We start from the raw sequence: 27,774 nt of genomic DNA on the forward strand, positions 1-27,774 counted from the left end.
GGGGTATCACTTAGCACACTGCACTGGGATTCGACAGACTTAGGTTCTAGTCCTGATTCAGCTACTAGCCTGCTGGTCAACCATCCCTGCTCTGTGCCTCAGTTTCTCTATCTGTAGAATGGGGACAGTGCTACTGACCTTGGTACAGCACTTTAAGATCTATTGAGAAAAAAGTGGTATCTAAGGGCTAGGTGGTATTGTTTTCTTGTTCATAAAGTCTCCCCGTCAGCATATAGTCCCCTCACTGGAAGGACGAGGCTGGTGAATTAAGGACTCAAGTTTCTAACTGTTAAACCTTCAACAGAATAATTTATTTTTTTGTGCATGTACAACTCTGGGCTGTGCAGGGCCGAGATGGCTTGTGCCTGATGTGCAGAGAGCTGAGCCGTTGTCAAAAAATCCCTTTCAGTGTTTTCAAAATGAATGACTTTTCCTTTAGAAATTAATTTATACTAAAAATGTTGAAATCTTTGTTTGCTCGATTGCATCCCTTGCAGCTTTCTGAGCAGTCCCTTGCCACTGGGGAACAGCTGGCCATTGGGGAGCCTAATTTTTGATCAGCACCATCTATTTACACATTATCTTTCAGCCTTATGAGAGGCCAGCTGCTTCTCTCAGCCTGGTACCACAATCAGGTGCACACACACACACAAGTAGTCAAGCAATTAGCTTTATTAAAACTGGCCCTTCTCTTGGCATGAACTACAGCAGGATCCTGTGAGACACACCAGGCCCCTGGTGCATCCTGGTTTCTAAAGCAACCACTGCACGCGCAAGGCGGTTAAACCAACTGCCTGACTCCCTTATGCTCCAGCAGCAGGAGGGTGGTCAAGCCCTGTCCACCCAGAGGGTGCTGAGACAGGGAGCTGACGTACGGCTTTGCTCTGTTGGAGTGTCCCCTTAGGGTCAGAGACCAGCATGTGCCCATTGAAGGTTAGCTTCCTCCTGCCCACAAGCAGCAGGGAGAGGGGAACAGAGCCTTTAGGGGGGCCAGCCAGGAACATGAACAACCCGTGAGGGAAGGTAAAATAACCCCACTCTATCCCCTGGCATTCCCATCCCTCCAGCACCCGCTGACGGACGTAGCCTGTAACACATCCGCCTGCTCTGTCAGTCCCCAGGCGAGGGTGGCAGTGCCCACGGCCCAAGCCCCCTTGCTCCTCCAGTCAGCAGGGAAAGGCTCCTGGGCTTCCTCAGTGAGAACTGAGGGTGGGTTCAAAGTCATTGGAGGCGGCAGCTGTAAGGCTGAGCTGCTCATCAGCCCAGTTCGCACCACGTGGCCCAGTTAAGCGCTTTGCGGGGTCGTGCCCTGCTGGGCCAGGATGGGCCCAAAAGTGAGCTTGCCAATGGATAATTGTATAGAAGTGGAGCCCACGCTAGGTTTAAAAGGAAGAAACTCAATCCCCGCAGGGTGGGGGGAGTCCCCCATTGCGTGGGGATTATCTTCCGCCAGCTCCTGGCCAAGCCTTGCACAAGCTGTTTCTCTAGTGGAGCCTCCTTAGTCCTCCTCCCATTGCAGATGTTGCCCTCTTCTGTTCTGCAGCGCCCTGGCGTGCAGCAGGCCACCGCTATCTCGAGGTGAACACCGGGTAAGCCAGGTAGTAACCCAAGGTGGAACCCACGATCACCCCCAGGAAGATCCAAGTGTTGTAGGACATCACCACCAGCATCACCAGGTAACCGATCACCACCTGGGCCACGTGGAGCAGGCTCTGGCTGATGTGGTAAAGAAACCACCTTTCCGGAAAAGAAAAGCAGAGTTAACTATGGCGCGAACAAGCATTGCTAGTTAGCAACATCCCCCCAGGCTTCCAAGTGTGTCTGATGTGCTCCAGGAGGGGAGGGCGGTACCGGCCAAAGAGGTGTGAGAGCTCATGGCTAGGAGCCCTGGTAGCGCAATGGGGGTAGAAAATTAAGTGGGGTTAATTTATGTTTGCTGAGGGCACTGTGCTGCCGAAGGGTCTGTCCATGCTGACTGCAGTTCATGTAATCTGCCAGCACCCAAGCTACCCAGCTCACGCAGCTGCACCATGACCTAGCCCCGGCGTGATCACGCAGGGTTCCAGCCAGGTGTGTATGCTCCACACTGAAGTGCCTGCTACTGCAGCATTACGACTCCCTCCCGTACCTGAGCTGGCACGATTCACGCTGGCTCGGGTACGTGTACGCAGGCCGTCGACGCTGTGCTGAGCCACTGAGGTGTTCTGATTGGCTATTAATGAGCTGTATCACGGTAGCCCCACTCCTGGATCGGGACCCCATTGTGCTAGGTGCAGTACAAACACAGACCCAAACAGCTTACGGTGTAAGACAAGAAGCGACAGGTGGATCCAGACAGATGGGAAAGCACAAGGAAACAATGGGACAATCTTCAGCAGCATGATAGGCAGTGATCTCAGCAGGCTGCCAAAGCTATGTGGGCTATAGCACTAAAATGACACCGCTCTGCAACCCCTCCCAGCCCCCATCCTTTACACTAGCTTGCGTCCTCCTCTCCTGCTGGTTTGGATATGAAACTTTGCGCCACGTGGAACAGGACACGCAAGGCAGGGCAGCATGCTCTTCAAAGTGAAGCGAGTTCCCCTTGCGTTGTTTGTTCCCTGCATTTTATGCAGGTTGGCTTCCTGTTCCTTTGCACAATCAGGGGACGGCAGTAAGCTCTGAAGTAAGCGTTGCCTTTTCTGCATTTTGGTTTCTGCACATATGGGCTAAAACCTGCCTTTGATTTCTTAACCCTTTCCATGCATGGCTCACTTAGGCACACGGAGCTTTTAGCCCCCAGGGTTCTACCTTGGTGGAATTCTCTACCTTGTCACCTGCTATGGTTACCACCTCGTCCCAGCGTGAGCCAAAGATGCTCTTTTTAGTTAGTTGCACTTCATGTTTTAAGTCTGGTGCTGTGAAAAGCTCTTTCCAGCTGCAGGAAAATAGTGAAACTGGCCTTAACTGAGCATAGAAACTGGATGCTTAACGGACATGGCCTTCTAATGAAGGAGGGTCAGAACAGCAGTCAGTATGTGTATCTTTGTAGGCAACCTCCCATCTTCTTCCTTTGAATGGGTTTTCTGTGTCAAAGGCCCAAGCTCCACTATCCCACCACTGCCAAAGCAGAAAGTGATCACGTGGGCTAGGCCTGTGTGACCATAACAGATCCCCATTCCCGGCTGCAGTGGAGCTGTTGAAGGGGGGAAAGCCCTTAGCATTCCCATTATGTCCAGTGATTCGTTCCCAGCCTCAGTGGGGTCAATCCTGCACCTGCGAATGAGACTCCATCTGAGATTAAGCCTTTCATGCTAGTTAACCCCGATCACATGGGACCCGCTGACGAGGGCTCCTGCAAATACAGGGAGGGCAGGCGTTCAGCGTATTTCCTCCGACTGTTTGCCAAAGGAACCTTGCTAGAGAAATGTGGCTGGCCAGAAAAAAACAGCGTAATTGGGATGGCTTAGCTCATGATACAGGTAGTGCCTGAGGGAAGATGAGATCGGATGGGATTAATTGGTTCTGTTTTAACGGCTACAGTTGTGATGGTTTACAGGGTACAGAAAACCTGCAGCACCTGCCACCATCTGAACTCAGAAAAACCAGTACGTTCCAGTTAACAAATCTGCAAACAACTTGTATAAAAATCAGAGCTGGTCAGAACCCAGAATTCCTGTCCCATGGCAAATTCCAAACGTTTGGGGGGAAAACTGTTCCGAATCGGAACAAAAATTTTAAATCTCCCCCTGGCCTGGGAATTCCAAAACTTCAATGAAGAAAAATCAAAATGACCATTTGTTCTCACTCGATCGGCTCGACGTTTTATATTCCAATTTTATAATTTAAACACGTCGCTGCAGCCAAGATGAAAAGAAATGGTTCGATAATTTTCTGTTGAATCAGCATTTTTCCAATGGCAAACTGTTCCTCTGGGACAATTCCAAACAGCGCTAATATGTATACAGCCTGAACTCCTTCGGCTGCAGCCCTGCTGCCTGGGGCAGTGCCAGCTCCCTGGGTAACGACAGTTTCCCTGTCACACAGCCCTTTCCCACCCCCCGCCAGTGTCGCTGCCTCCCAGCAACCCTGCCGCTCCCAGTGGGCCTAGGGGCAGTGGTCCCTCTTGATTTTGAAGATGAGGGAGCTGAGACCTGAGTTAGGTGCAGGAGGGAGGGGGCAGCAGCCCATAGGGGTGGGGGAGAAGGAGCTGAGGCAGTACGGGGTGGACATGAGGGCAGGCGCACTTAGTGGAGGAGGCATGGTTGGGTAGTAGCCACCTACTGAGAGGGGTTTGGGGATTCTGGGATCCTCATCTCCCCTGACCTGTGTCTCACTGACCAGGAGCAGAGCTCTGGGGAAGGAGGAGGAGCAGTGCCAGCAACTTCAACCCCTTCCTGGCTTAGGGGGCAGGACATGGGAGACGCCAGAGATGGGGTCAGAGCTGCAAATCCTGCTGGAGCAATCTAGCTGCTCCCTGTCTGAGGGGCCAGGCTGTCCCCAGGCAGTGGGGGGAATGGGGAAAGCAGTCAGTGGGGTTAGGATTGCCTGTAGAAGGCTCTGAACACCCGCAGAGTGTTGAATTGACGGTGGCTGGAACCTCTCCCTCCTCACCTTCGCGGCTTCCCCTGACCCAGTCTAACTGGCAGGCACCCTCCTCTCCCTGTGTATTGCACTGTTCATCTTCACCTCGCCCCCCCAGCCATAGGCACCGACTCCCAGTGCTTCCCGCCCGGCCACCGCCAAACAGCTGTTTGGCAGGGTTAGCACACTCCGGGAGAGCGGGGGGGAGAGGAACAGGAATGCAGTGCGCTCAGGGGAGAAGGTGGGGAAGAGGCGGGGCCAGGGCAGAGATGTGGGGAAAGGGTTTGAATATTATCAGGGTGGGGGCGGAGTTGAGGCAGGGACGTTGGGGAAGGGGTGGGAAGAGGCAGGGCCTGGGGCAGAAGGGGGGTCCAGCACCCATGGGAAAGAGGAGAAGTCGGCGCGTATGTCCCCTGCGCTCTTCAGATGCGAGCACTTAAGCATGAGGAAGAAGGTTCCCTGGGAACTACTGCAGGGTCTCTTACACCTTCCTCTGAAGCAGCTGTCTCAGGCCACTGTCAGAGACAGGCCGCTAGTCTGAACAGACCCTGGGTCTAGCATGGTGTCATAAACAGATAGCTAAGGGTTAATGTTCTTTTACCTGGAAAGGAGTAACCTGAAACACCTGACCAGAGGACCAATCAGGAAACAAGACTTTTTCAAATCTAGGTGGAGGGAAGTTTGTGTCTGAGTCCTTTCTTTTTGTCTTCTGCCTGTACCCTCTCTCGGCGATGAGAGGATTTCTGTCTCCTGCTTTCTAATCTTCTGTTTCCCGGTTGTAAGTACAGAAAGGACAGTGGTTTATATGTTTTTTTTTTATTTACATGTGTGTAGTTGCTGGAGTGTTTTGAATTGTATTCTTTTTGAATAAGGCTGTTTATTCATATTTCTTTTAAGCAATTGACCCTGTATTTGTCACCTTAATACAGAGAGACCATTTTTATGTATTTTTCTTTCTTTTTAAGACCTGTTGGAGTTTTTCTTTAGTGGGGAACTCCAGGGAATTGAGTCTGTGCTCACCAGGGAATTGGTGGGAGGAAGAAGTCAGGGGGAAAAGAAAATCTCTGTGTGTTAGATTTACTAGCCTGACTTTGCATTCCCTCTGGGTGAGGGGGGAAGAGAGATTAGCTCTCGGTACTTCTGTTTTCCAGGACTGGAAATAGGGAGGGTGGAGTCCCTCTGTTTAGATTCATGGAGCTTGCTTCTGTATATCTCTCCAGGAACCCAGGGAGGGAACACCTGGAGGGGGGAAGGGAAATGGTTTATTCCCCTTTGTTGTGAGACTCAAGGAATTTGGGTCTTGGGGTCCTCAGGGAAGGTTGTTGGGGGGACCAGAGTGCCCCAAAACACTCTAATTTTTTGGGTGGTGGCAGCTTTACCAGGTTCAAGCTGGTAACTAAGCTTGGAGGTTTTCATGCTAACCCCCATATTCTGGACGCTAAGGTCCAAATCTGGGAATAGGTTATGACAAGAAAAAAAAAACATATAAACCACTGTCCTTTCTGTAGTTACAACTGGGAAACAGAAGATTAGAAAGCAGGAGACAGAAATCCTCTCATCGCCGAGAGAGAGTACAGGCAGAAGACAAAAAGAAAGAACTCACACACAAACTTCCCTCCACCCAGATTTGAAAAAGTCTTGTTTCCTGATTGGTCCTCTGGTCAGGTGTTTCAGGTTACTCCTTTCCAGGTAAAAGAACATTAACCCTTAGCTATCTGTTTATGACACATGGCAGTTCCGATGGGCAAGGGTTGCCAATTTTGGTTGGACATATTCCTGGGGATTTCATCACATGACATACTCTTTAATTAAAGAGTAATCTTGAATTCCTGGGGACTCCAGGACAATCCGGGCGGGTTGGCAACCCTATGATGGGACCACACCGCAAATGATGCTTAAAGCCCTTTGCTAGCGTCCCTTGGGCCTCCTTTGTGCAGCACGGGATAGCGAAAGCCTCAGACGGGGAACTGCGTTACCTTTTTGAGGTGGTGTTTTGCTGACCCAGGTTTGAGTTGACAGACCCTGTCTCCAGCTCCCTGAGTGACTCCTGACTGAGGGTGGTGGGGATGGCCAGTATCGTCTGGCGAAGGAGTTTGCTTTTGCTGATCTTGATGGCTTCGTACAACATTGCTAATAGCAGAACCACCAGCACCGAGAGCACCATCCCTGCAAGGCAAACACCATTCAGATTGGCCTGGAACCAGCAAGAGAGCCAGGAAGCACCGCTTAACTTGCCACGAAGCAGCGTTTCATGGGACTCTGAACAGTAAGTTTTAGAGGGAGGAGCCAGAAGTCCCTCCTTCTAAGGAAGTTTCCTGACCAAATACAGTAGCTGATCCTCAGCATCTGCCTTTCCCCCACCCTTATTCCACTCTTCATCCCCACCCCATCAGGCTGCAAAGCTCCGATCCAGCAGCAAAGGGGCAGTGGTGCTTGTAGTGACATCTGCCTCTACCCACCCCAATGGGTCTTCCCCATCTCTGCTGCTCTGCTCATCCCAGATGGGGCCACAACCTCTTTCAAGTTAAGGACATGAGGTACAAAATTCTTCTTGAGCCCTCTGGCAGAACTGCCCACTTTCCATGTCATAATGTCACCCTCTTCCTGCACCTTAGCATTGCTGGAGTGGCAGCAGGCCGGTGTGTGATTCACTGATAACTCCTCATGAGACTGTGCAAAGGCATCTTCCCCCAAGTCTCACCCCAATCTGTGACCAAACCAATACTCTTCTCGTGCTACGGGAGATTTAGAGGCTGAGTCTAAACACTCTTAGTCTTCTGCTAGGCCTCTTTGCAGCTTAATCTCAGATGGCTTTGTTTTATGCATAAATGTAGTGCTTGTGTACATGGTATAATGGATAAGGCAGGCATGTGATAAATAACTGCTCTACATCCTCATTTGTCTCCTCCCTCGCTGTCCCAGTCTTGGCCCACTCTGGAGCAGAGACTGCCAGCTGTTGTAATTTGTGCCCATCAAATGTGTCAATCCCTCCTGAGCAATAGCGGGGACAATCTTTCAGTGGTTTGTAATAGTGACGGTTTGGGGTATTCGGTGAATTCCACACGGAGAGATCAGGGCTATTACAGGGGACAGGAAGGGACCTCCGGAGATCAGGAGTGGGGCTGGGAGCAGGCAGTGGGTTTGTGTAGAATGCTGGAGAACACATTCTCTGTTGGAGTTTTTCTGTGCATGCAAGTTCTTGTTCTCCCAGCCCTTGACTTGGTGTCTGTCACTACAGCGAAAACAATGAGTACGCTGAATAGCAGCCCTTATTCCCTCCTCTATTTATCACCTACTCAGCACAGATTATGGCCTCTGCTAGAGGAAACATGAACAAACTACATAGCTGATAACCACCCATAATCAGCTGCTCCCTGTGGCTGTCTACTGCACAAATTACTTGGGTCTAATTTCTATCGCTCAGGGGTGGGAATAATCCACAGATTCTGTTCTTACCTGCAGGGGTGCGGACATTCCAGAAGTCAAACAAAAGTACCACCTTGTCGGAGAAGTAGAAATACATCTGGAGGAGAAGCAAAGTAAAGGCAAAAGTTAGGAGCTGGACTGGGGTGGAATGTAGACACAGCAGCCTCATCTCTTACCAGCCGGTGCTAGATTTCCAGCTGCAGAGAGAGACCCATGATTGTTAATTACATCCTCTCATAGATGGCTCCCCAGCGCCTTTTATAAATGACAATAAAAACATTTCTGCAAGTGAGGTTAGCATTGATAAAAGTTGCCAGGTTGAGAGGCCAGAGAGTCTCTGTGTAGTGACAGAATGGGAGGAGCACGGCCAATACACGGAGTGAGTAAAGGTAGACAGACATGGCAAGTTCCGGCACTACTTTGAGAGATCTGACTGAATTAAGTTTAAATAGCTTTGGAGCCCATTGCATTACAAATGCAAAGTGGATGTGTTATTGGCCATAATTTCTCTAGGGGGGCAAACATGGCTAATGTAAACCTGCTGGGAAGCGTTATGAGCTTCAAAAGGCTACTTTACACATTGGGCCAGACAAGGAGGCACTGTCAGGTTGAACAAAGTGGATTTCCTAGGAAATATCTGGAGGGAGGGGAATGCAGATGCCCGACTCCAGAACCAAGCTTTTGAACTGCTGTCGGGTGGATTACCTCCTCCTGGTCTATACTATGAGCTGGGAGGTGAGTCCCCTGCTCGCGTACACATGCTCACGCTTGCTCTCATCAAGCAAGCAGAAGTATGAATAACAGTGTAAACAAAGTGGGCAGCGTGGGTAGTGGCAGCGGAGGCACAGCTGAGCAGTGCCGAGGACATACCCAACAGTTTCAGGCGGGGTTCGTGTTCTGAGCAAAAGCTGTTATGAATTTGTGACCACAGAAAACCCGCCTAGTGGAGTCTGAAGGGCTCCAGAGCCCATGCTGGAGTTGGGGGGGGGGGAAGTGGGGCTCGCTGGTAAGCTTATTAGCAGGCGTGTAAGTTCTTTTATCATTTTAATGTGTTTTCTCTGTAATGCTTTCACTTGAAGAATAACTGTGCTTGCTTGCACAGGGCAGTGTGGTAACGTATAGCTGTAGCCAAGGACATTGTTTATAGCCACTGAGGAGAAAGCAAAGCAGGCCTGCTTAGGCAGTCTGACTTGCTGGGGAACTCACAGCGAATGCAGGGAGCTATGCAGCCTGGTCAGGAGGCAGCGAGATGCAGGTTTCTGACCGAGAGGTGAGGGCTAGGACCTGGGAGCCTAAGAGTGGGTACTCTTGCTGGACCACGGAGGGGGAACACAGGTGCAGTTTCCCTGGACTGTGACAGAAGGGGCCACTGTTAAGGGTCTGTCTAGATATCAGGTACTTACATGACCCCCATTATCATGGCATCTGAGTGCCTCCCAGTCTTTATCCAGGTGAGGTGCCGTTATCCCCATTTTGCAGATGGGGATCAGAGACTAAGTGACATGTCCAAGGTCACATAGGAAGTTGGTAGGAGAACAGGGAATTGAGTCTAGGTCTCCCAAGTCCTAACCACGAGGCCATCCTTCCCCTTAAGACAGGAGGTACTGCTCAGCCTCCACAGCACGTCCAGCCCTTGGCCTGGCAGCGAGGATGCCCACAAGCATGTAGCTTGTGATGCAGATGCCGCCTGTCCATTATGAATTGGGCTGAGACCAGCAACTCAAGTCGTAGGCCTCCAAGGTGCGTGTTAAAAGAGTGGGACGTGATTTGTTTGAAGTCTTTTCCATCCAGCTCTGCACACGTTCTCGCTATCCAGGCTAGTTACTGTGTGCTCCTCATGGAGGTAGCAAGGGTCCAGCACAGGCCGGGAGCTGCTGCGGTGTGTATGTCACATTTCATCTGTTGGAACGTGCTGTCTCTCATGGGCCAGGTTGTTCTGGAGGTTTTTCACCCAGCTGTTAATTAGTTTTCATATTCTCCCCCTTTCCTCCAGTTACCCGGGGTGCCTGGGCATGGGAGTGTTGTGGAGAGGTACACCCAGCTCCTCCTGCATCATTCCCATTGTGCATCTTGGTCTGGAGCCGGCTTAGGCTCCTAAATCAGCCTGAGCCCTAGAGATTGCACAGGGCCGGTATCTAAGAGCCAGATGTGCTCCTGTGGAATCTGAATTGCCCCATCTGCAGCTGCACTGAAAGGGAGGAACTCCCTGCTGCAGGAGGGCAGCAGCTGTACTGCCCATGCCCACTCCCAGGGATGCCACCCAAAGCTGCCCTCCCTTACATTCTGCTGAAGGTCTACAGGATCCTTTCTGGGAGATCTCTTGAATGAGTGTGTCTCATTGATGGCCTGGCCCGGCCCTCGTGACCAGGTCAACCACTACGGGGCTTGTAATTGGCTTTTACTGTCTTATACCCACTTTCAAGGTAGATTGTCTGCAGCCTGGTGGGGGCTGGTGCAAGAGGTTTGATTTGAAATAAATAAAAGGCTGAGTGGCCGGCCTAGGGACTGAAATCCTCCTCTTCTGCCCCATAACCAGTTAGGTACAGAATTCCCCACATGCCACGCCCCAGTGCAGCCCAACTCTGGGCTGGAAAGGCCACCTCTGGAGGTGATGGTGGTTCTTGGCTTCTTTCTGAGACTGCCGACAGAGGGCGTCATAGGTGATGAGTCGTATGCTATGGCTACCTATCTGATCTGTTCCCACCACTTCTTCTCCACAGGTTTCAGCCAGCCAGCAAATGATAATGAGTGTTGTTGCTTGGAGCCAAGTCAGGGAATGGCTCCGGTTTCCCATTTCCTCACCCCTGAGCCATTAGTCCCCCCCTGTCCTGCTCCTTCCAGCCCCTCACTCTTCCCATTCCCCACCTCTTTATCTCATGGCAGGCCCCTCTGCTTTGGCAAAGGCTCTTCCAGGTGATCACATAGAGGAGAGGGTTCCATTAACAACAAAAAGCAACCTCCGAGGACTGAGCCAACAGTAACTCGAGCAAGCTCATGCTCTGCCTTCATTTCTCCAAAGCCTCCTTGGGCACAGAAGTATTAGAGATCATTGATTTACTTCTGTAATCCTCTTGGAACTGCGAGTACGTCTACACTATGGGATTAGCCCGATTTTACATAAACCGGTTTTGTAAAACAGATTGTATAAAGTCGAGTGCACGCGGCCACACTAAGCACATTAATTCGGCCGTGTGCGTCCATGGTCCGAGGCTAGCATCGATTTCCGGAGCGTTGCACTGTGGGTAGCTATTCCGTAGCTATCCCATAGTTCCCACAGACTCCCCCGCCCCTTGGAATTCTGGGTTGAGATCCCAATGCCTGATGGGGCAAAAATCATTGTCGCGGGTGGTTCTGGGTAAATGTCGTCACTCATTCCTTCCTCCGGGAAAACAATGGCAGACAATCATTTCGCGCCCTTTTTCCCTGGATTGCCCTGGCAGACGCTATAGCACGGCAACCGTGGAGCCTGTTCAGCTTTTTTTTTACTGTCACCATATGTTTACTGCATGCCGCTGACAGAGGTGTTACTGCAGCGCTACACAGCAGCATTCGTTTGCTTTTGCATGATAGTAGAGACGGTCATCAGTTGTTCTGTACTGTCTACTGCCATTGTAAATTGGCAGTAAGATGACAGTTATCTGTCGTTCTGTACTGTCTGCTGCTATCATGGGTGCCCCTGGCTGAGGTCAGCCGGGGGCGCAAAGGCAAAAATGGGAATGATTCCCTGAGTCAATCCCTCCTTTATGGTTTCTAAAAATAGTCAGTCCTGCCTAGAATATGGGGCAAATGTACTAGAGAAGCAGTGTATCAGAGAGCACAGCTGCTCCGTGTCAGATCCTGCAGAAATGATGAGCTGCATGCCATTCACAGGGTGTGCCCCTGCAACAACCCCACCTGTTGCTTCCCTCCTCCCCAACTTTCCTGGGCTACCGTGGCAGTGTCACCCCGATTTGTGTCATGAAGTTATAAAGAATGCAGGAATAACAAACAGTGACTTGTTAGTGAGATAAAATGAGGAGGAGGCAGCCTCCCGGTGCTATGACAGTCCAGGCAGGACATTAAGCGGTGGGGGGGAGAAGAGCCCAGCATCCCGCTGCTATGATAGTCCAGGCAGTACAGAATCTTTTCTTTACACATGAAAGGGAGGGGGCTGATGGAGCTCAGCCCCCAGTTGCTATGATGAGGACGGTTACCAGCCATTCTGTACCATCTACTGGGAATGAGCAGGAATCATTCCTATTTTTACCCAGGCACCCCCAGCCGACCTCACCTGAGGCCAGCCAGGAGCACTCAAGGGCTGATGGTGACGACAGATAGCAGTCATATTGTACTGTCTCCCACTGGGGAGGAGAGAAGAGTGGATACTGCTCTTCACTGCTGCAGCATCGCATCTACCACCAGCATTCAGTAGACATAGGGTGACATTGAAAAAAGTCAACAAATGCATTCCCTTTTCTTTCACGTGGTGGGGGGAGGGAGTAAATTGACGAGCTATTCCCTGAACCACGCCGGACAATGTGTTTGAACGTACAGGCACTGGGAGCTCAGCCAAGAATGCAAATAGTTTTTGGAGACTGCTGTGGACTGTGGGATAGCTGGAGTCCTCAGTACCCCCTCCCTCCCTCCATGAGCATCCACTTGATTCTTTGGCTTTCCATTATGCTTATCACGTAGCACTGTGTAGCCTGGAGATTTTTTTAAAACGCGTTGGCATTTCGTTTTCTGTAACGGAGCTCTGATAGAACAGATTTGTCTCCTTATACAGCGATCAGATCCAGTATCTCCCGTACAGTCCATGCTGGAGCTCTTTTTGGATTTGGGACTGCATCGCCACCTGTGCTGATCAGAGCTCCACGCTGGGCAAACAGGAAATGTAATTCATCAAAAGTTCGCGGGGCTTTTCCTGTTTACCTGGCCACTGCATCCGAGTTGAGATTGCTGTCCAGAGTGATCACAGTGGTGCACTGTGGGATACTGCCCGGAGGCCAATACCATCGATTTGCGGCCACACTAACCCTAATCCGATATGGTAATACCGATTTTAGCGCTACTCCTCTCGTTGGGGAGGAGTACAGAAACCGATTTAAAGAGCCCTTTATATCGATATAAAGGGCCTCGTAGTGTGGACGAGTGCGCCGTTAAATTGGTTTAATGCTGCTAAAATCAGTTTAAACGCGTAGTGTAGACCAGGCCTGCATGACCTTGCGGAACCAAACTGAAGGGCTCTTAGCAGGTTTGCTTCTTGGATCTTCACTTCAAAAGGACAAATTCAGTTTGCTCCACTTATTTGTTTGAGCTCCACCCTCTGAGAGGGGAAGCCGCCTTGCATAAAGACCGACCCCAGGCAGAACAGAATCAGGAGGGGGAAAAGGATTGATGGTTTGGGAATGAGGAGCACTCACAGCTCCCACTGAAATCAGTGGATCTCAAACACTTCCAAAAATCAGCCCCAAGGTGCTTGGTATGTTTGAGGTAGTGAGTGGTGATGGATGATGTATTCTTGCACTTATATAGCTGTTTGCAACCATGCATAAAGCCTCACAGGATTGTTTGGAGGGGAGGGAGCAGGTAGAGGCTGCATTTTATAAGTAAACTGAGGCACAGAGAGGATAAGGAACCTGACTATGGTTACACAGCAAATCAAGAATAGAACCCAGGAGTCCTGGCTCCTATCTAGTTCTTACAACAGGGGTGGGCAAACTTTTTGGCCTGACGGTCACATTTGGGAATAGAAATTGTATGGTGGGCCATGAATGTGGGGCTGGAGATGAGGAGTTTGGGGTGCAGGAGGGTGCTCCTGGCTGGGACCGAGGGGTTTGGAGGGTGGGAAGGGGATCAGGGCTGGAGCAGGGGGTTGGGGTGTAGGGGAAGGCTCAGGGTGCAGGCTCTGGGCAGCGCTTACCTCAAGGAGTTCCCAGAAGCAGTTGCATGTCCCTTCTCCGGCTCCTATGCGGAGGCGCAGCCAGGCGGCTCTACATGCTGCATGTCCACAGGCACCTTCCCCACAGCTCCCATTGGCCATGGTTCCTGGCCAATGAGAGCTGTAGGGGTGGCATGCAGAATGGAGCCCCTGGCTGCCCCTACATGTAGGAGCTGGAGTGGGGCCATGCCACTGCTTCCAGGATCTGCGTGGAGTGGTCCCCGATCCTGCTCCCCAACTGGTGCGCCAGAGCAGGGCAAGCCCCAGACCCCACTCCCCAGCGGGAGCTCGAGGGCTGGATTAAAATGGCTGGTGGGCTGAATCCAGCCCATGGGCCATAGTTTGCCCACCCCTTCTTACAAAGATAGTATCGTTATCCCCCTTTTAGAGATGGGGAAACTGAGGCACTGAGTAGTGACATGACTTGCCTGCATGATTTGACTTGTTTCTCTCACTTTTAACGCAGCCTCAATCAGCATGTAGAGCCTGATCCTGAACTGAGCCCTTGCTCATGATGACTGCAGCACACTCAGCAAGGGGCCCGTTGTTTAGCCAGACAAAAAGGAGCAACCTTGAGTTTTACCTTGGAGAGGCAGAGCTAATGGCAGGCAGTGAGAAGGGTGCCATGTGTCTCAGGCAGCTGGCCAGACCTAGCCGATTACAGGCAATCAGCTCAGCTGCTCAGCCACTGAGAGTCAAGGCAGTTTCACTTCTCGGTGGAGCAGAGTAGTGTCAATGCCTGTGTAGTGACCTGCCTTTGGGATTGTGAAGTGCTCTAAGCTAGTGCTTCTCAAAGCTGGCCTGCTACTTGTTCAGGGAAAGCCCCTGGCGGGCCGGGCCGGGCGGGTTTACCTGCCGTGTCCCCAGGTTTGGCCGATTGCAACCTTCCCACAGCCCCCATTGGCCTGGAGCGGCAAACCGCGGCCAGTGGGAGCTGCGATCAGGCGAACCCATGGGTGCGGCAGGTAAACAAACCGGCCCAGCCCGCCAGCAGATTTCCCTGAACAAGTGACGAGCCGGCTTTGAGAAGCCCTGCTCAGAGCCCACGTCCAGACTACAGCCTAAAATCGATGTGCTTAAAATCGATTTTATAAAGCAGGTTTTATAAAATCGATTTTGTGCATCCACACTAGAGGTACTTACATCGATGTTGAGCGTCCATTTTCCGTGGCGTCCATCTTTTGCTTGAGCGTTGCACTCTGGGTACCTAACCCACAGTTCCTGCACGGGTCCCTGCCCTTTGGAATTATGGGTTACTAGCCCAGTGCATGATGGGATCAAAGTCCCCGTCCTGGGTGGTTCTGGGTACAGCTTCACCCCCCCCCTTCCTGTAAACGGCACACAGTCAGTTTGCGCTGGGTGGTTCGGGGAACGCGAGAGCAAACCGCGGCGAAGCTGGTCTCCTTTCCCGGTTTGCTCTGCGTTCCCCGAACAAGCAGGTCTCCTTCCCTGCGGTTTGCTGGGTGGTTCGGGGAACGCGAGAGCAAACCGCGGCGAAGCTGGTCTCCTTCCCCGGTTTGCTCTCGCGTTCCACGAACCTCCGTGCAAGCAGGTCTCCTTCCCTGCGGTTTGCTGGGTGGTTCGGGGAACGCGAGAGCAAACCGCGGCGAAGCTGGTCTCCTTTCCCGGTTTGCTCTCGCGTTCCCCGAACAAGCAGGTCTCCTTCCCTGCGGTTTGCTGGGTGGTCCGGGGAACGCGAGAGCAAACCGCGGCGAAGCTGGTCTCCTTTCCCGGTTTGCTCTCGCGTTCCCCGAACAAGCAGGTCTCCTTCCCTGCGGTTTGCTGGGTGGTCCGGGGAACGCGAGAGCAAACCGCGGCGAAGCTGGTCTCCTTCCCCGGTTTGCTCTCGCGTTCCCCGAACCCCGAGCAAGCAGGTCTCTTTCCCTGCTGTTTGCAGGGGGGTCCGGGGAACGCGAGAGCAAACCGCGGCGAAGCTGGTCTCCTTCCCCGGTTTGCTCTGCGTTCCCCGAACAAGCAGGTCTCCTTCCCTGCTGTTTGCAGGGGGGTCCGGGGAACGCGAGAGCAAACCACGCTGTGCAAGCAGGAAATGGAATTTCAAAGTTCCCGGGGCTTTTCCTGTTTACCTGGCCAGCAGAAGAGTACCTTTACCTGTGTAGAGCGGCCACTAGAGCACTGTGGGATACGTCCCGGAGGCCATTAACTTCGATGTCCGTCCACACTATCATAAAATCGATTTTAAGAAATCGATTTTGGGGTTACTCCTCTCGTTTAGATGGAGTTCCAAAATCGATTTTAGGGACCCTTAAAATCGATTTTATGCACTCTGTAGTGTGGACGGTTACAGCTTTAAATCGATTTAGAGCTCTTAAAATCGATTTAAAGCTCTAGTCTGGACCTGCTCATCGCTGTGTTTCCCTTTGCACTGCGAGTTTAGGAGAGATTCTCCAGTGAGGTGCTTGTCTCTGTGGGAGGGCCATGGTGACTTACCAGTAGGGCTAGGAAACATCCACTAGACTAAGAGTTATGCCAGATACCTCCAAAAACAGCACTAGGCTGGTGGCGCTGCATTCACTGTGGGAAGGGAGTGGAGCGCGGCCAGGGGTTAGGTACCGTAAGTGTTGGGAAATGGGGGTTTGTTTCTATGTTAATGTGTCATTCTGTTTACCTTCTAGCACTAAAACAGGGGCTTTCCACAATTATGCACTATGGTGTGTGGATTTCAATAATACCTGTCCCCTCTCGCCCACACGCACAGACTTAGACTATGAGAAAAGGGATTTTTTTCCCCAAAAGAACTGGCTCAATCAAGCTAGTTTAAGTTGATGGAAAAACCCCACTTCGATGAATGCAGTTTAACCCCCTTGGCTTGAATTTAGCAGGCTGCAGCAGGATTTAACCCTGCTCAAAAAAAGCACCTTTCTTCCTAGTCCAGACAGCTCCTCGGGTGCAGCAGAGTGAGGTGGTGGCCTGACTTCCAACCTAGAATGTGCTGGGAGCTCCTGAGCGAGGACTTTGGAAGGCCCTGAAAAGGGGGACATGCTGCAGGCCATTCAGATGCCACCTGAGGCCGTTAGCCCTGTAGCCTTGTGGTTAGAGCACAGCACTGCGAGGCCAAAGACTTGGACTTTTCTCCTAGCTGCCACTTTCCCTCTCTGTGTGACCTTGTGCAAATCACTTTGTCCAAGCCAGAAAGTCACTTCCTCTGAACATGGAGCACTTTTCTCCAGCCACGCACGAGACTTTCCTCCTAAGAAGGGAAGGCTTCAGAGAGCACAGGAACCACTCCGGTAAGATCTCTCTCTTCTGCCTACAGATAAACGCATGGCTGCTGGGTGTCCCTGCATGTTACTCAGACCTGGCAATGCTACCAATTTCTAAACCAAGGTTCTCTTTCTGGACCCAGCCAGTCTCATCTGATTGCCCATTTTTACAAAACCGATGCTGCTTCCTGCAGTAAACGGCTTTCATCATGTTGCAAGTGCACCATGATTAAGGTTGATGGGCACATATTTCACATGGTGCACTGAACCGCCTACGTATATGGCGCCATAATCGCTTGGATTCTTGTTCCTTTGGCTTTGTCTTTGCTGAAGGAAAAAGAAACAATTGTTCAATCAGATGCCCCTGAAGACAAGGGACAGATTTTACTTTGACGTACCCAGTCAGGGTTAACCTTAGACCTCCTTCTCCCCCAGGGTTGACCTCCATTGGCTACACCGAGGTTATAAAGCACTTATGCCTGGTCTCCATTAGTGTTTTACATTGAGATATGCGTTTCACCTCTCTTTGCAGTGAAGGCCTAGCCTTTGCTTTGTTAATTATAAGCCACATACAACAGCAGCAGTTTGTTAATGACATGAGCAGATGATGCATTTTGTACAATAATCTCCATTATGCATCTGAAGGGACCTGCTTGGGCTAGAAATATTGCCTAATGGCTGTAGTATTCATCCAGTAAACAGGATCTAATTATATGCTTAGTCAGTACATCGTGAAGTGCATATTATCACCTGTAATTGGCTCATTCTTCTGAATTTTTGTTGGCAGCAGATTTATAATAATAATGTTGAAATGAGACTATATTAGGACTTGGCATCCTTAATCCATCAATCTCAAACACTTCACTATGCCGGTAGCGTTGTTTTCCCCTTTCAGATGGGAAAATGTGAGCGCAGAAATATTCAGAGTCTTGCCCAGGGTGTCTCAGCCAGGATTTGAACCCAGATCCCTGGACTTTTAGTCCTGTGCTCAGTCCAGTAATTACATTTACCACCTTCAAATGCACGAATCCTGCTGGTGGTTACTGGGCCATCTGTTTTTGTCTGAAGGGCTATGGCTGTAATCCTAAACTGGAGATTAGATGGCATTTTGTCTTCTGGTTGGCCTTCTTCTTTCCATGTGTTGCAAGATGAGAAACTGGCTACCCCTAACACTAGAGGAAATGCTACACAATGTAAGGACAGAGCTATGCTTCCTGGGCCAAGTCTCCCTGGCATATTTTCTCTGCAATGATTCTGGGGGGTGGTTTACCCCCAGCCCAAGTTAGAGGGATGCCATAACTGGCAGCCAGGCTACTGAAAACCCCTATGAGCTGTTCCAGCTATCCCCAAATCCTGAGGTTTAGGAACACCCCTGCCAAGACACCACCCCCTCCCCCCCCGGCTGATACTCCTGAAACTGGGGCTTCTCTGGGTGTGGTACAGAGCTAGATATGCCTCCTGGGATGTCCCTCTGCATTGGATATATTTCTCAGGAGCACTTAGGCTACTTTATGGTTCCATCATTGTGGCTGTGGTGTTGTGAAGAAGCCATGGGGCACCCAAGAACTGGGTTTCTTTTGTGTCCTGTCACTATCTGAGTCAGCAGCAGGAAGACCGTTCCTTTGCTGAAACCAGCTACTCCTCAGCACTGCTGTTACTTCCACAGAGAGTCAGAAGGGGAGGATGGTCTTGGGGTGAAGGGGCAGGATCAGGAGCCAACCTACATCTCTGACTGTCTGTGTGACCGTAAGCAAGCTAGGGACCCTCTCTGTGAAATGGGGAGGGGCCTTCCCTAGTGGGCCCATAATGAGCGTCCAGCAACTGGAGATGATCTGGTATTAAAGTACTTAGTGCCACAACATGGAATCCTTGGAGCGTCACTAAAGAGCTGTTGTTACATGTTGTTTATTTGTATTGCAGGAGCACGCGAGCCCCAGTCATGGCCCGGGACCCTGTTGTGCGAGGTGCTGTATGTTGAGACAATGGAGGTGGGTTCCAAAAGTACCATATGTCTGCCCAGGAGCTGGAAAAACCTGCCCGTAGAGTGCAGTATAAGGGAATGTCTATACTTAAATCACTAGAGCTCTGCCACTGCAGTGCCTGGTATAGACACTACCTAGGTGATGGGAGGGTTTCTCATGTCCACCTTCCTGAGCGGTGGTAGAGAGGTGAATGGCAGAATTCATCCATTGACCTCGTGCTGTCTACACCGGGGATTAGGTCAGTATAACTCCATCTGGCTGGGGTTTGGATTTTCCACGCCCCTGGGAGACCCAGGCCTAAGATACAAAGATGGGCTACAGATTCTTGCGAAGAGGCAACACGCCAGCGTTCTCCCTCCCCAGTCCATTCACACACCAGAGTTTTATGTCAGAAGATAAGTCTACACTGAATTGAGAGGTGTAATTCCCAGCTTGGGTCACCAGAGACACGCTCGCTCTCTAGTAGTGTGGCCATGGTGACATGGGTGATAGCTCAGGCCACCCGAGGACAATCCCGCCTGACCCTCTGGAGACTGACTCGTTTAGCTAGCCTGAGCCACCCCACCGTCTATGCTGTCATAGCCACACCACTATTTTTAGGACTAGCTCAAGCACAACCAGTGCATGTCTGTGTATCCACACTGGGAATTACACATCCAGAGACAGAGCGCGCTCCATTTCACACAGGGCGAAGTGATCATGAATGGCTGGCCGGGAGCCAGATGCCAGCAGATGATCTGCACACTACAGCAGAACTTCAGAATTACGAACACCTTGGGTATGGAGGTTGTTCGTAACTCAGAACAAAACACTATGGTTGTTCTTTCAAAAGTTTACAACTGCACGGTGACTTAATACAGCTCTGAAACTTTATTATGCAGAAGAAAAATGCTGCTTTTAACTATCTTAATTTAAACCAAACAAGCACAGAAACAGTTTCCTTAACTTGTCTAATCTTTTTTTAAACTTTCCCTTTATTTTTTTTTTAGTAGTTTACGTTCAACACAGCACTGTACAAATTTGTGTTTATTTGGTTTATTGGGGTCTTTGCTGCTGCCGGATTGTTCACTTCTGGTCCTAAACGAGGCGTGTTGTTGACTGGTCAGTTCATAACTCTGGTGCTCCTAATGGGGAGGTTCTACTGTACGTCACTGCACAGACCCACAACGGGCTTTGTTGGGTCCTTTCACAGCCAATCCTAGGCCTGGGCTACAGTTAAAACTATGGCACTTACTGTAGCTATACAGACCTAACCCCCAGTTTAGACGCAGCTACTTTGACAGAAGAACGCTGTCACAGTTCGGGGTAACTGCACCTGTATTCCCCCTCCATGGTCCTCCAAGAGCACCCACTCTAGGCTGCTGGCTCCTCAGCCATCACCTCTCCTGGGCTGTAATACCTTGGTCTAATTTCAGTTGCTGGGATTAGAGTGTGGCTGTGATACACAGGAGGTCAGACTGGATGAGCTGGTGGTCCCTTCTGGCCTTGAACTCTGTGACTCTCTCCCATCTTACTAGGGTTTTTCCAGGCAGCATAGTTCCCTGCGTGCATTGTGTTATTCCCCAGCAAGCGAGACTTCCTACACAGGCCTGTTCTGCTTTCTCCTCAGAGGCTATAAACAATGTAACTTCCCACAGTTATAAGTTACCACACAACCCCTTCTAAGCAAGCATGTTTACTGTCAAAGTGAAAGCATTACAGAGAAAAAAATAAAAGAACCCACATGCATGGCAATAATCTTACCAGAGATCATCCCCCTCTCCCAGCTCCAACAAGGGCCTGGCAGGTATAGAGTTCTTCAGAAAAGACCCTTGCTGGGGATTGTAGTTACAAGTTCATAACAGCTGTTAGCTCAGGACAACCAACCCCATGAATCTGTGAGGACCTCCCATAGGCAGCTCAAGGCTTTGACCTTCAGATTCTGGGAACAGATAATCAACAGACAATGGGTTTCTGCTTAGGGCGTAGCTTCAAACGGTTGGAGCTGGAGGAAGGAATTTGCATTCACCTCTTCCCAAGGAAACCCACTCAACTTCATTTGTCCCAAAGGTTCCTCAGGGTCGGGCATATGGTTTAAAATAGTTATTGGATGCTCTTAACACTTGCCAGGATTTACACTGGCCACATGCTACCCCTCCAGGCCTGAGAAGTTACATACAAGTCCACAATGGTACGTAAACCGTGCACTGGTAACGCAAGGAACTCCAAAGAGACTTGCATTTAATTCAATAAGGCTTTTCAAGGATACTGCAGGAAATTGCCATATCTGTCATAAATGCTTCTGTTGACCTAGCTACCATCATTCAGGGAGATAGAGCTCTTACAGCGATGGCAAAGCCCCTTCTGTAGTAGGAGTCTGCTTCTGCACTATGGGGTTATGGCACCGTAGCTATGCCTCTATAGCACCCCTAGTGTAGACATGGCCCAGGTGTCACCATGCGAAAAGCTAAATCAGTGGGTCTCAAACTTTTTTACTGGCGACCCCTTTCACATAGCAAGCCTCTGAGTGTGACCCCCCCCCTTATAAATTAAAAAGCACTTTTTAAAATATTTAACACCATTATAAATGCTGGAGGCAAGCGGGATTTGGGGTGGAGGTTGGCAGCTTGCAACCCCCCATGTAATGACTTCGTGACCCCTGAGGGGTCCTGACCCCTAGTTTGAGAACCCCTGAGCTAAATGATGCAAGACTCTTCCAAGAGAGGAAGTTAACCCTTTACATGCATCAGTGCAGGCAGATAACGGTGACACTAACACAGCCAAAGTGCTCCGACTACCACAAGGCGCATCGACCATGCAGGACCCCAAAGTGAGCACTGCAGACATATAAAACCCACGGTCCTTGGCCCCATGATCTTACTGTGTAAAATCAGACATGACCCAACAAGCAGTCATTGGGGGTGGATCCAGCACATAGATCGGGTATTTGACACCCGGCATTATGTAAAGGAAGTTGCTTCGTTAGTTGGATTGTGGAAGCCATAACTACAAGGTTATACAAGGGCTTCTCTACACACACAGATTGCACCCAGGTAGCTTAAGTCAGTTAACGGTTTTAGACCGGTGCAACCCCCTGCATGGGCACACTTGTATCTGTTTAAAACTTGATGCATTGGAGTAGCTGGAACCTAGGAATTTACACGTGCAAGCTAAACCATTATAAGCCAGGATTAGATCTTTTTAAGAGTCTCCATGCATACGTTTGCACGTAGTTAAACCAGTGCAACTCTGGCGTGTCTTCACTGCAGTGTTAAGTCGAGGTATCTACATGCAAGTTACTCCTCTCAGGTTGGCTGAGCTCAAATGAGCGGCCACGTCGCAAAACAATACTTGGCTGCTGCATCTATACTAGTACTCTACTTCCTCACGTTCTTTGTGCTAGCAGTCAGCTGAGCCCAGCTTTCCAGGCGATTTGTAGCAGAACTGGCCTGTCCTTTCGGGGCCCGTGGTGGGGAATTATGGGGAAGCGTTGGAGGACTGTCCAGAGGCAGTTGAATGGAGACCGCACTACAGAGTGGTCCTGTTAGCAGCTGATAAATTGTGCAGATTTGAGCCTTAGCCAGCCTGTCAGGGGGTATAGGCTAATTTGAATTAAAAGTTTGTGTGTGTGGACAGGAAGGACTCAAATTAGGGGCAACATTTGAACAGTAAATCAGATTAAATTTGTAATGAAGACAAACCTGTAGTGAGTAGACCGGGCCTTTGGTAAAGTTGCACCTGTGTCGCTAAATCAACTTATACACCAGTCTAATGCAGACACACTTCAATCGGTTTAAGCCTCACTAATTTAAGCTAAACTGTTTTAAGCAAGATCTAACCCAGTTGAAACGGTTTAAAAAGAAGACATCTCAGTTCCACAGGTCACGTTTTCTACTCTAGACCAGACCGAGGGGCTGCACCCAAGATTCCAAAGCTGCACTGTGCCAACAGGTTGATTCACCTCTGAATGTTCCAGACAGCAGGGTTAGGGTGCCTGACGTTCCCACCCCTCACACCCACACAAGTGTGTCCCACTCGCTGCTGTGGAAGTCAGTTCTGTTTACAAGTTAGTTGTAACCAAAACCTTGAGCCAAATCACATGGCAAAAAAGGAACTAGAGAGACAGATTTTCCTGTGTTGCAATTCTCTTAAGGGAAAATGCACATGTGATACTGGGGGGAGATTTAAGCTTTTAAATAATAATACTTTGCAGTTACATGGCACCTGTCACCTGAGGATCCCAAAGAACTTTAAAAAGATTAATTAAGATATTAATATTACTTTTTTAAAACAAAATGTTCATGTGGCTGTCAGGTTGTTACACAGGATTTGGAGCAAATTACGTTTAGCTCATTGGTCCTATTTCAAAACAGTGAGGGAGTGTGCCCCAGCGGATAGGGCATTTGACCGGGAGTCAGAAGACCTGGGTCCTAACCTTGGTTTAAACACTGACCAACAGAGTGATCTTGGACAAATCATGTCATTGCTCTGTGCCTCGGTTTCCCCATCTGTAAAATGGGACTGACTATACTGTCCTTTTTTGTTGTTGTTTTTTTGAAGCACTGTGAGATGTATAGATGAAAAATGCTATAGAAGAGCAAGTACAATTGTTAAAACTTATTGTAACATAATGTAATGGCAGAAGAGGTATTGGGCTAGATTAATAACCTGCTGCTAAGGACTGCATGAGATTTCAGCTACATGGAGGTAATCCTAAAGCCCCAAACCCTCACTAGTTACAGGGGGTGAGTCACTGAGCAATACTGGCCGAGCTCCTTCAAGATATTTAGGTGCCTAACTCCCATTAGACTATGGTAAGTAAGCATCTCATTTCACAAGACAGAAGCCTGAGACCAGAACTCTGGATCCAAATACCTACTGACATTTGGGGAAGTTCAGTCTTGATTTTGGATCTGAATTTAGGAGTCTTGCATTCATTTCTGCTTTTTAAATATCTGTATCTGATCACAACTGTGTATTAGCTCGACTCTTAGGTAAGTCTATGAATTAAATTATCTGACAGTCGAATCACTCCTTAAGAAGCTAATACATCTGATGAGCCAATTAACAAAAGTTAAATTTTAATTCACTACATTTTTTGCGATAATGTTGAACTGTAGCATTCAGAACAGCCCTCCAAACAGCAGACATTAAATATATCAGTGAAATATCCACTGTATGTATGATGACTGCTTATCTAATTTGCATGCATGTACTAGAAGCTTGAGTCCTTTTTGTTACCCTGCACCTGTGGGTTAAACAAATAGCTGGTGACTACACAACGGATTTGAGAGATTGCGGTTTGGAGTATTACTGTGTTTGCTGTTGCACCCTGTGGAGTATATCAGCCCAGGCCTGGTCTGCACTTAGATTGATTAAGCTCTGTCACTCAGGGCTGTGAAAAACGACCTATCCCCCAGTGTAGATGCAACTAGAGCAACAGAAGAATTCTTTCTTTGACGTAGTTACCCCTGGTCAGGAGGTGGATTAACTACATCCATGGGGAAAAAACCCTTTTCCCTCATTGTAGGAAGCATCTATGCTACGCTGAAGTAAATAGGATGAAATTCAATATGGACAAATGCAAAGGACTCCACTTGGGAAGGAACAATCAGTTGCACACACACAGAATGGGAAATGACTGCCTAGGATGGAGTCCTGTGGAAAGGGATCTGGGGTCATAGTGGATCACAGGTTAAGTATGAGTCAACAGTGTAACGCGGTTGCAAAAAAAGCAGACATCATTCTAGGATGTATTAGCAGGAGTGCAGTAAGCAAGACATGAGAAGTAATTCTTCCACTCTACTCCGCACTGATTAGGCTTCAATTGGAGTATTGTGTCCAGTTCTGGGTGCAACATTTCAGGAAAGATGTGGAAAAATTGGAGAAAGTCCAGAGAAGAGCAACAAAAATGATTAAAGGTCTAGAAAATATGACCTCTGAGGGAAAATTGAAAAAATTGGGTTTGTTTAGTCTGGAAAAGAGAAGACTGAGAGGGGACAGGAGAAAAATTGTTGTTCTTAATCTTTGAGGATAGGACTAGAAGCAATGGGCTTAAATTGCAGCAAGGGAGGTTTAGGTTGGACATTAGGAAAAACTTCCTAACTGTCAGGGTGGTTAAGCACTGGAATAAATTGCCTAAGGAGGTTGTGGAATCTCCATCATTGGACAAACACCTGTTTTTAAGAGCAAGTTGGACAAACACCTGTCAGGGATGGTCTAGATAATACTTAGTCCTGCCATGAGTGCAGGGGACTGGACTAGATGACCTCTCGCGGTCCCTTCCAGTCCCATGATTCTATAGTGACATAGCTGCAGCTGTACTGCTGTAGCACTTGTACTGTAGACGTTGCCGCAGACACTAGGCGCATGAGGCCGGATCCAAACCCCACTGGTGTTACTGAGAGTCTTTACATTGACTTCAACGGACTCTGGATCGGGGCAGGAGACAGGCTGTCATTACAGTGCTCACCAACGTGTGGTAATAATAGAGAATAAGGAAATCTATAAACTGGAGTGACTCAGAAAGGCAGCATTTTCCTATGGGAAGTAGCAGAAACCTCATCATAAGACTCATTCCTAAATAGATTAGACACTCGGTAGACTGCAGGAAACAATCCTGAACGGGTAAGATGACCTTAGCTTAGGTCCTTATCTCCAACTTCAGTGATTCTGTCACTGTTTCCTTACCCCGAAAGGAGATGATTTGCTAAAATGCTGTCTGGTGTACACCAGCGTTGCTTCACTGGTATAGGACAACCAGGATACTGTCTTGGACACAGATGTACTAACAAAGCTGGGCTTTGCACCAGTATAGTAAAATTTTCTACCTATAAGGATAGTTAAGCACTGGCACAGACTTCCAAGGAAGGTTGGAGGTCATTGGAGATTTTCGAGAACAGGTGAGACAAACAGCTGTCAGGAATGGTCTAGGTAGACCTGGTCCTGCCTGCGTTCAGCAGGCTGGACTAGATGATCTCTTGAGGTCCCTTTCAGCACCACGATTCTACGATTCTGTTACACTAAAACTACCCTGTGTGAGCAAAACCATCTACGTCAGTAAGGGCACAGCTGTCAGTATAGTTGGGGGGGGTTGGCTTACCTATGCTGGTTAGGGATCACACGTCTTTGCACCCCTGACTGGCATAGCTGTGTTGGCAGAACTCTCTAAGGCAGCCCTAAGCCAACCTATGAAAAAAAGCAGCTGTGGTGGGGCAGGGAGGAGGAGGAGAGAGAAATCCACAAATGGTTAATGGAAAAAGTTTTCACTGGAAAAATTACGTTGAGAAAATCAACATGATCTTTGGGAAAATGGCCAAATATCAATTTATCTTGAACTAAAAAAAGTTGACCCTCCCCCTTTATCTAGGACACTGGTTCGCAAACAGTGCTGCTTCATTTCTTTATGTCAAGGGTTATTTTGGGGGTACAGTCAGCCCTGGTTAAATCTGCCGAGCACCCCTTCTGGAAAGGGCAGCAGAAGCACAGTGGCAGACAGAAGCGAAGTGATGTGGAGAGGATAGAGCAGTGGGGAGTTGCAAGCACCAATGCTAAAGGCTGCATGCTCATAAAGTCATAGACCCAAGCAGAGATAATAAACCGCACTGATACAAAACGGGGCTGGTGGGGGGTAGAAGTTACCAAGTACCCCATCCTTTGCATCCAACTTGTCTCTGTAGCACTGTCTTAATGTAATTACTTCTTGTAACCAAGCACTAGAGCTGCTGCAGAGGAAGGGGTAGGACTGAGAAGATGATTTTGACCTTAAAGTGGCCCTCCACATAATGAGAATATGTTCAGTTTGGCTGAGATGTGCCATTTCTCCAATCAGAAACCTTAACCACGGGGTGGGGGTGGAGGGAAAACATTCCTTCCAGTAATGAAGCAGTTACACTGCCTCGTGCTGTCTCTAATAAAGTTACTGTGTCAACATCATGCTTCCCTGCCCCCGGATAAATGGGCAGAGTGCAGCAGAGCCTTCTCTGGGCAAAACATAAACCTTTCCACTGGCAATCACTTCAAATCAGATTGTGAATTAAATACCACCAATTAGGGTGACCAGATGTCCCAATTTCATAGAGACAGTCCCAATTCTGGGGGCTTTTTCTTATATAGGCACCTATTACTCCCCACCCGTCCTGATTTTTTACACTGACTGTCTGGTCACCCTACCACCAATGTATCGTTTGTATTTGAAGGAAAGCACGGCTTGTATGTATCATCTGACTCCAACCTGTAGTTTATAGTCCGGGCAGATTTCTAACCCCATCAGCCAGCAAATCTGAAATGTACTTACTTGCATCATCTTGGCTTCTTTCTTTCTCCTTTGCAGTGCAACACAACCGGAAAGGAAGGGAGTTTGTAAAGTGATCCCGAAGTATGATAGCTGCGCCTCTGGAAACTCAATACTTCGCGGTGCGGTGTATGTTTCAATATAGGTCACTTGCAAGCTAGATAAAATCACAGGGCTTGCGCAGAATTGTGGGAGTTGTAGTGCTTCATAGGGGGAAGGACTCATGGGAGATTTTTGTATGGGGGGAGAACTATTTTGTCAGCCCCTTCTGCATTATAGCAGCAGTTTAAAATTATTTTAATTACAGATCTAATTAATGTGATCAGACTTTGAATCCCCCTTGGAGCTATTGCAACTTTCTGATGACATCTTTTTCTTTTTCAAGAGGGA

General features: G+C 49.2%; 1 protein-coding gene across 5 annotated transcripts; it reads right to left on the reverse strand.

Moving 5' to 3' along the window:
• Nucleotides 1-654: 654 nt before the first annotated feature.
• SLC31A2 (solute carrier family 31 member 2) lies at nt 655-27,658 on the reverse strand. 5 transcript variants are annotated; one of them, XM_050926438.1, is made up of 5 exons: nt 27,388-27,482; nt 16,786-17,177; nt 8,020-8,086; nt 6,540-6,729; nt 655-1,737 (listed from the first exon to the last, which is right to left on the reverse strand). In XM_050926438.1, the coding sequence occupies exons 2-5, from the start codon at nt 16,918-16,920 to the stop codon at nt 1,569-1,571; spliced, it is 561 nt and encodes a 186-aa protein (XP_050782395.1). In that variant the 5' UTR covers nt 16,921-17,177; nt 27,388-27,482; the 3' UTR covers nt 655-1,568. The 5 variants fall into 5 exon arrangements, with proteins under 5 accessions (XP_050782395.1, XP_050782396.1, XP_050782394.1 ...); XM_050926439.1 differs by lacking the exon at nt 27,388-27,482 and adding an exon at nt 26,194-26,238; XM_050926437.1 differs by lacking the exon at nt 16,786-17,177 and having other exon boundaries at nt 27,388-27,658.
• Between the last annotated feature and the right edge of the window lie 116 nt (nt 27,659-27,774).

This window comes from Gopherus flavomarginatus, chromosome 17 (assembly GCF_025201925.1).
Source record: "Gopherus flavomarginatus isolate rGopFla2 chromosome 17, rGopFla2.mat.asm, whole genome shotgun sequence".
Lineage (NCBI taxonomy): Eukaryota > Metazoa > Chordata > Testudines > Testudinidae > Gopherus > Gopherus flavomarginatus.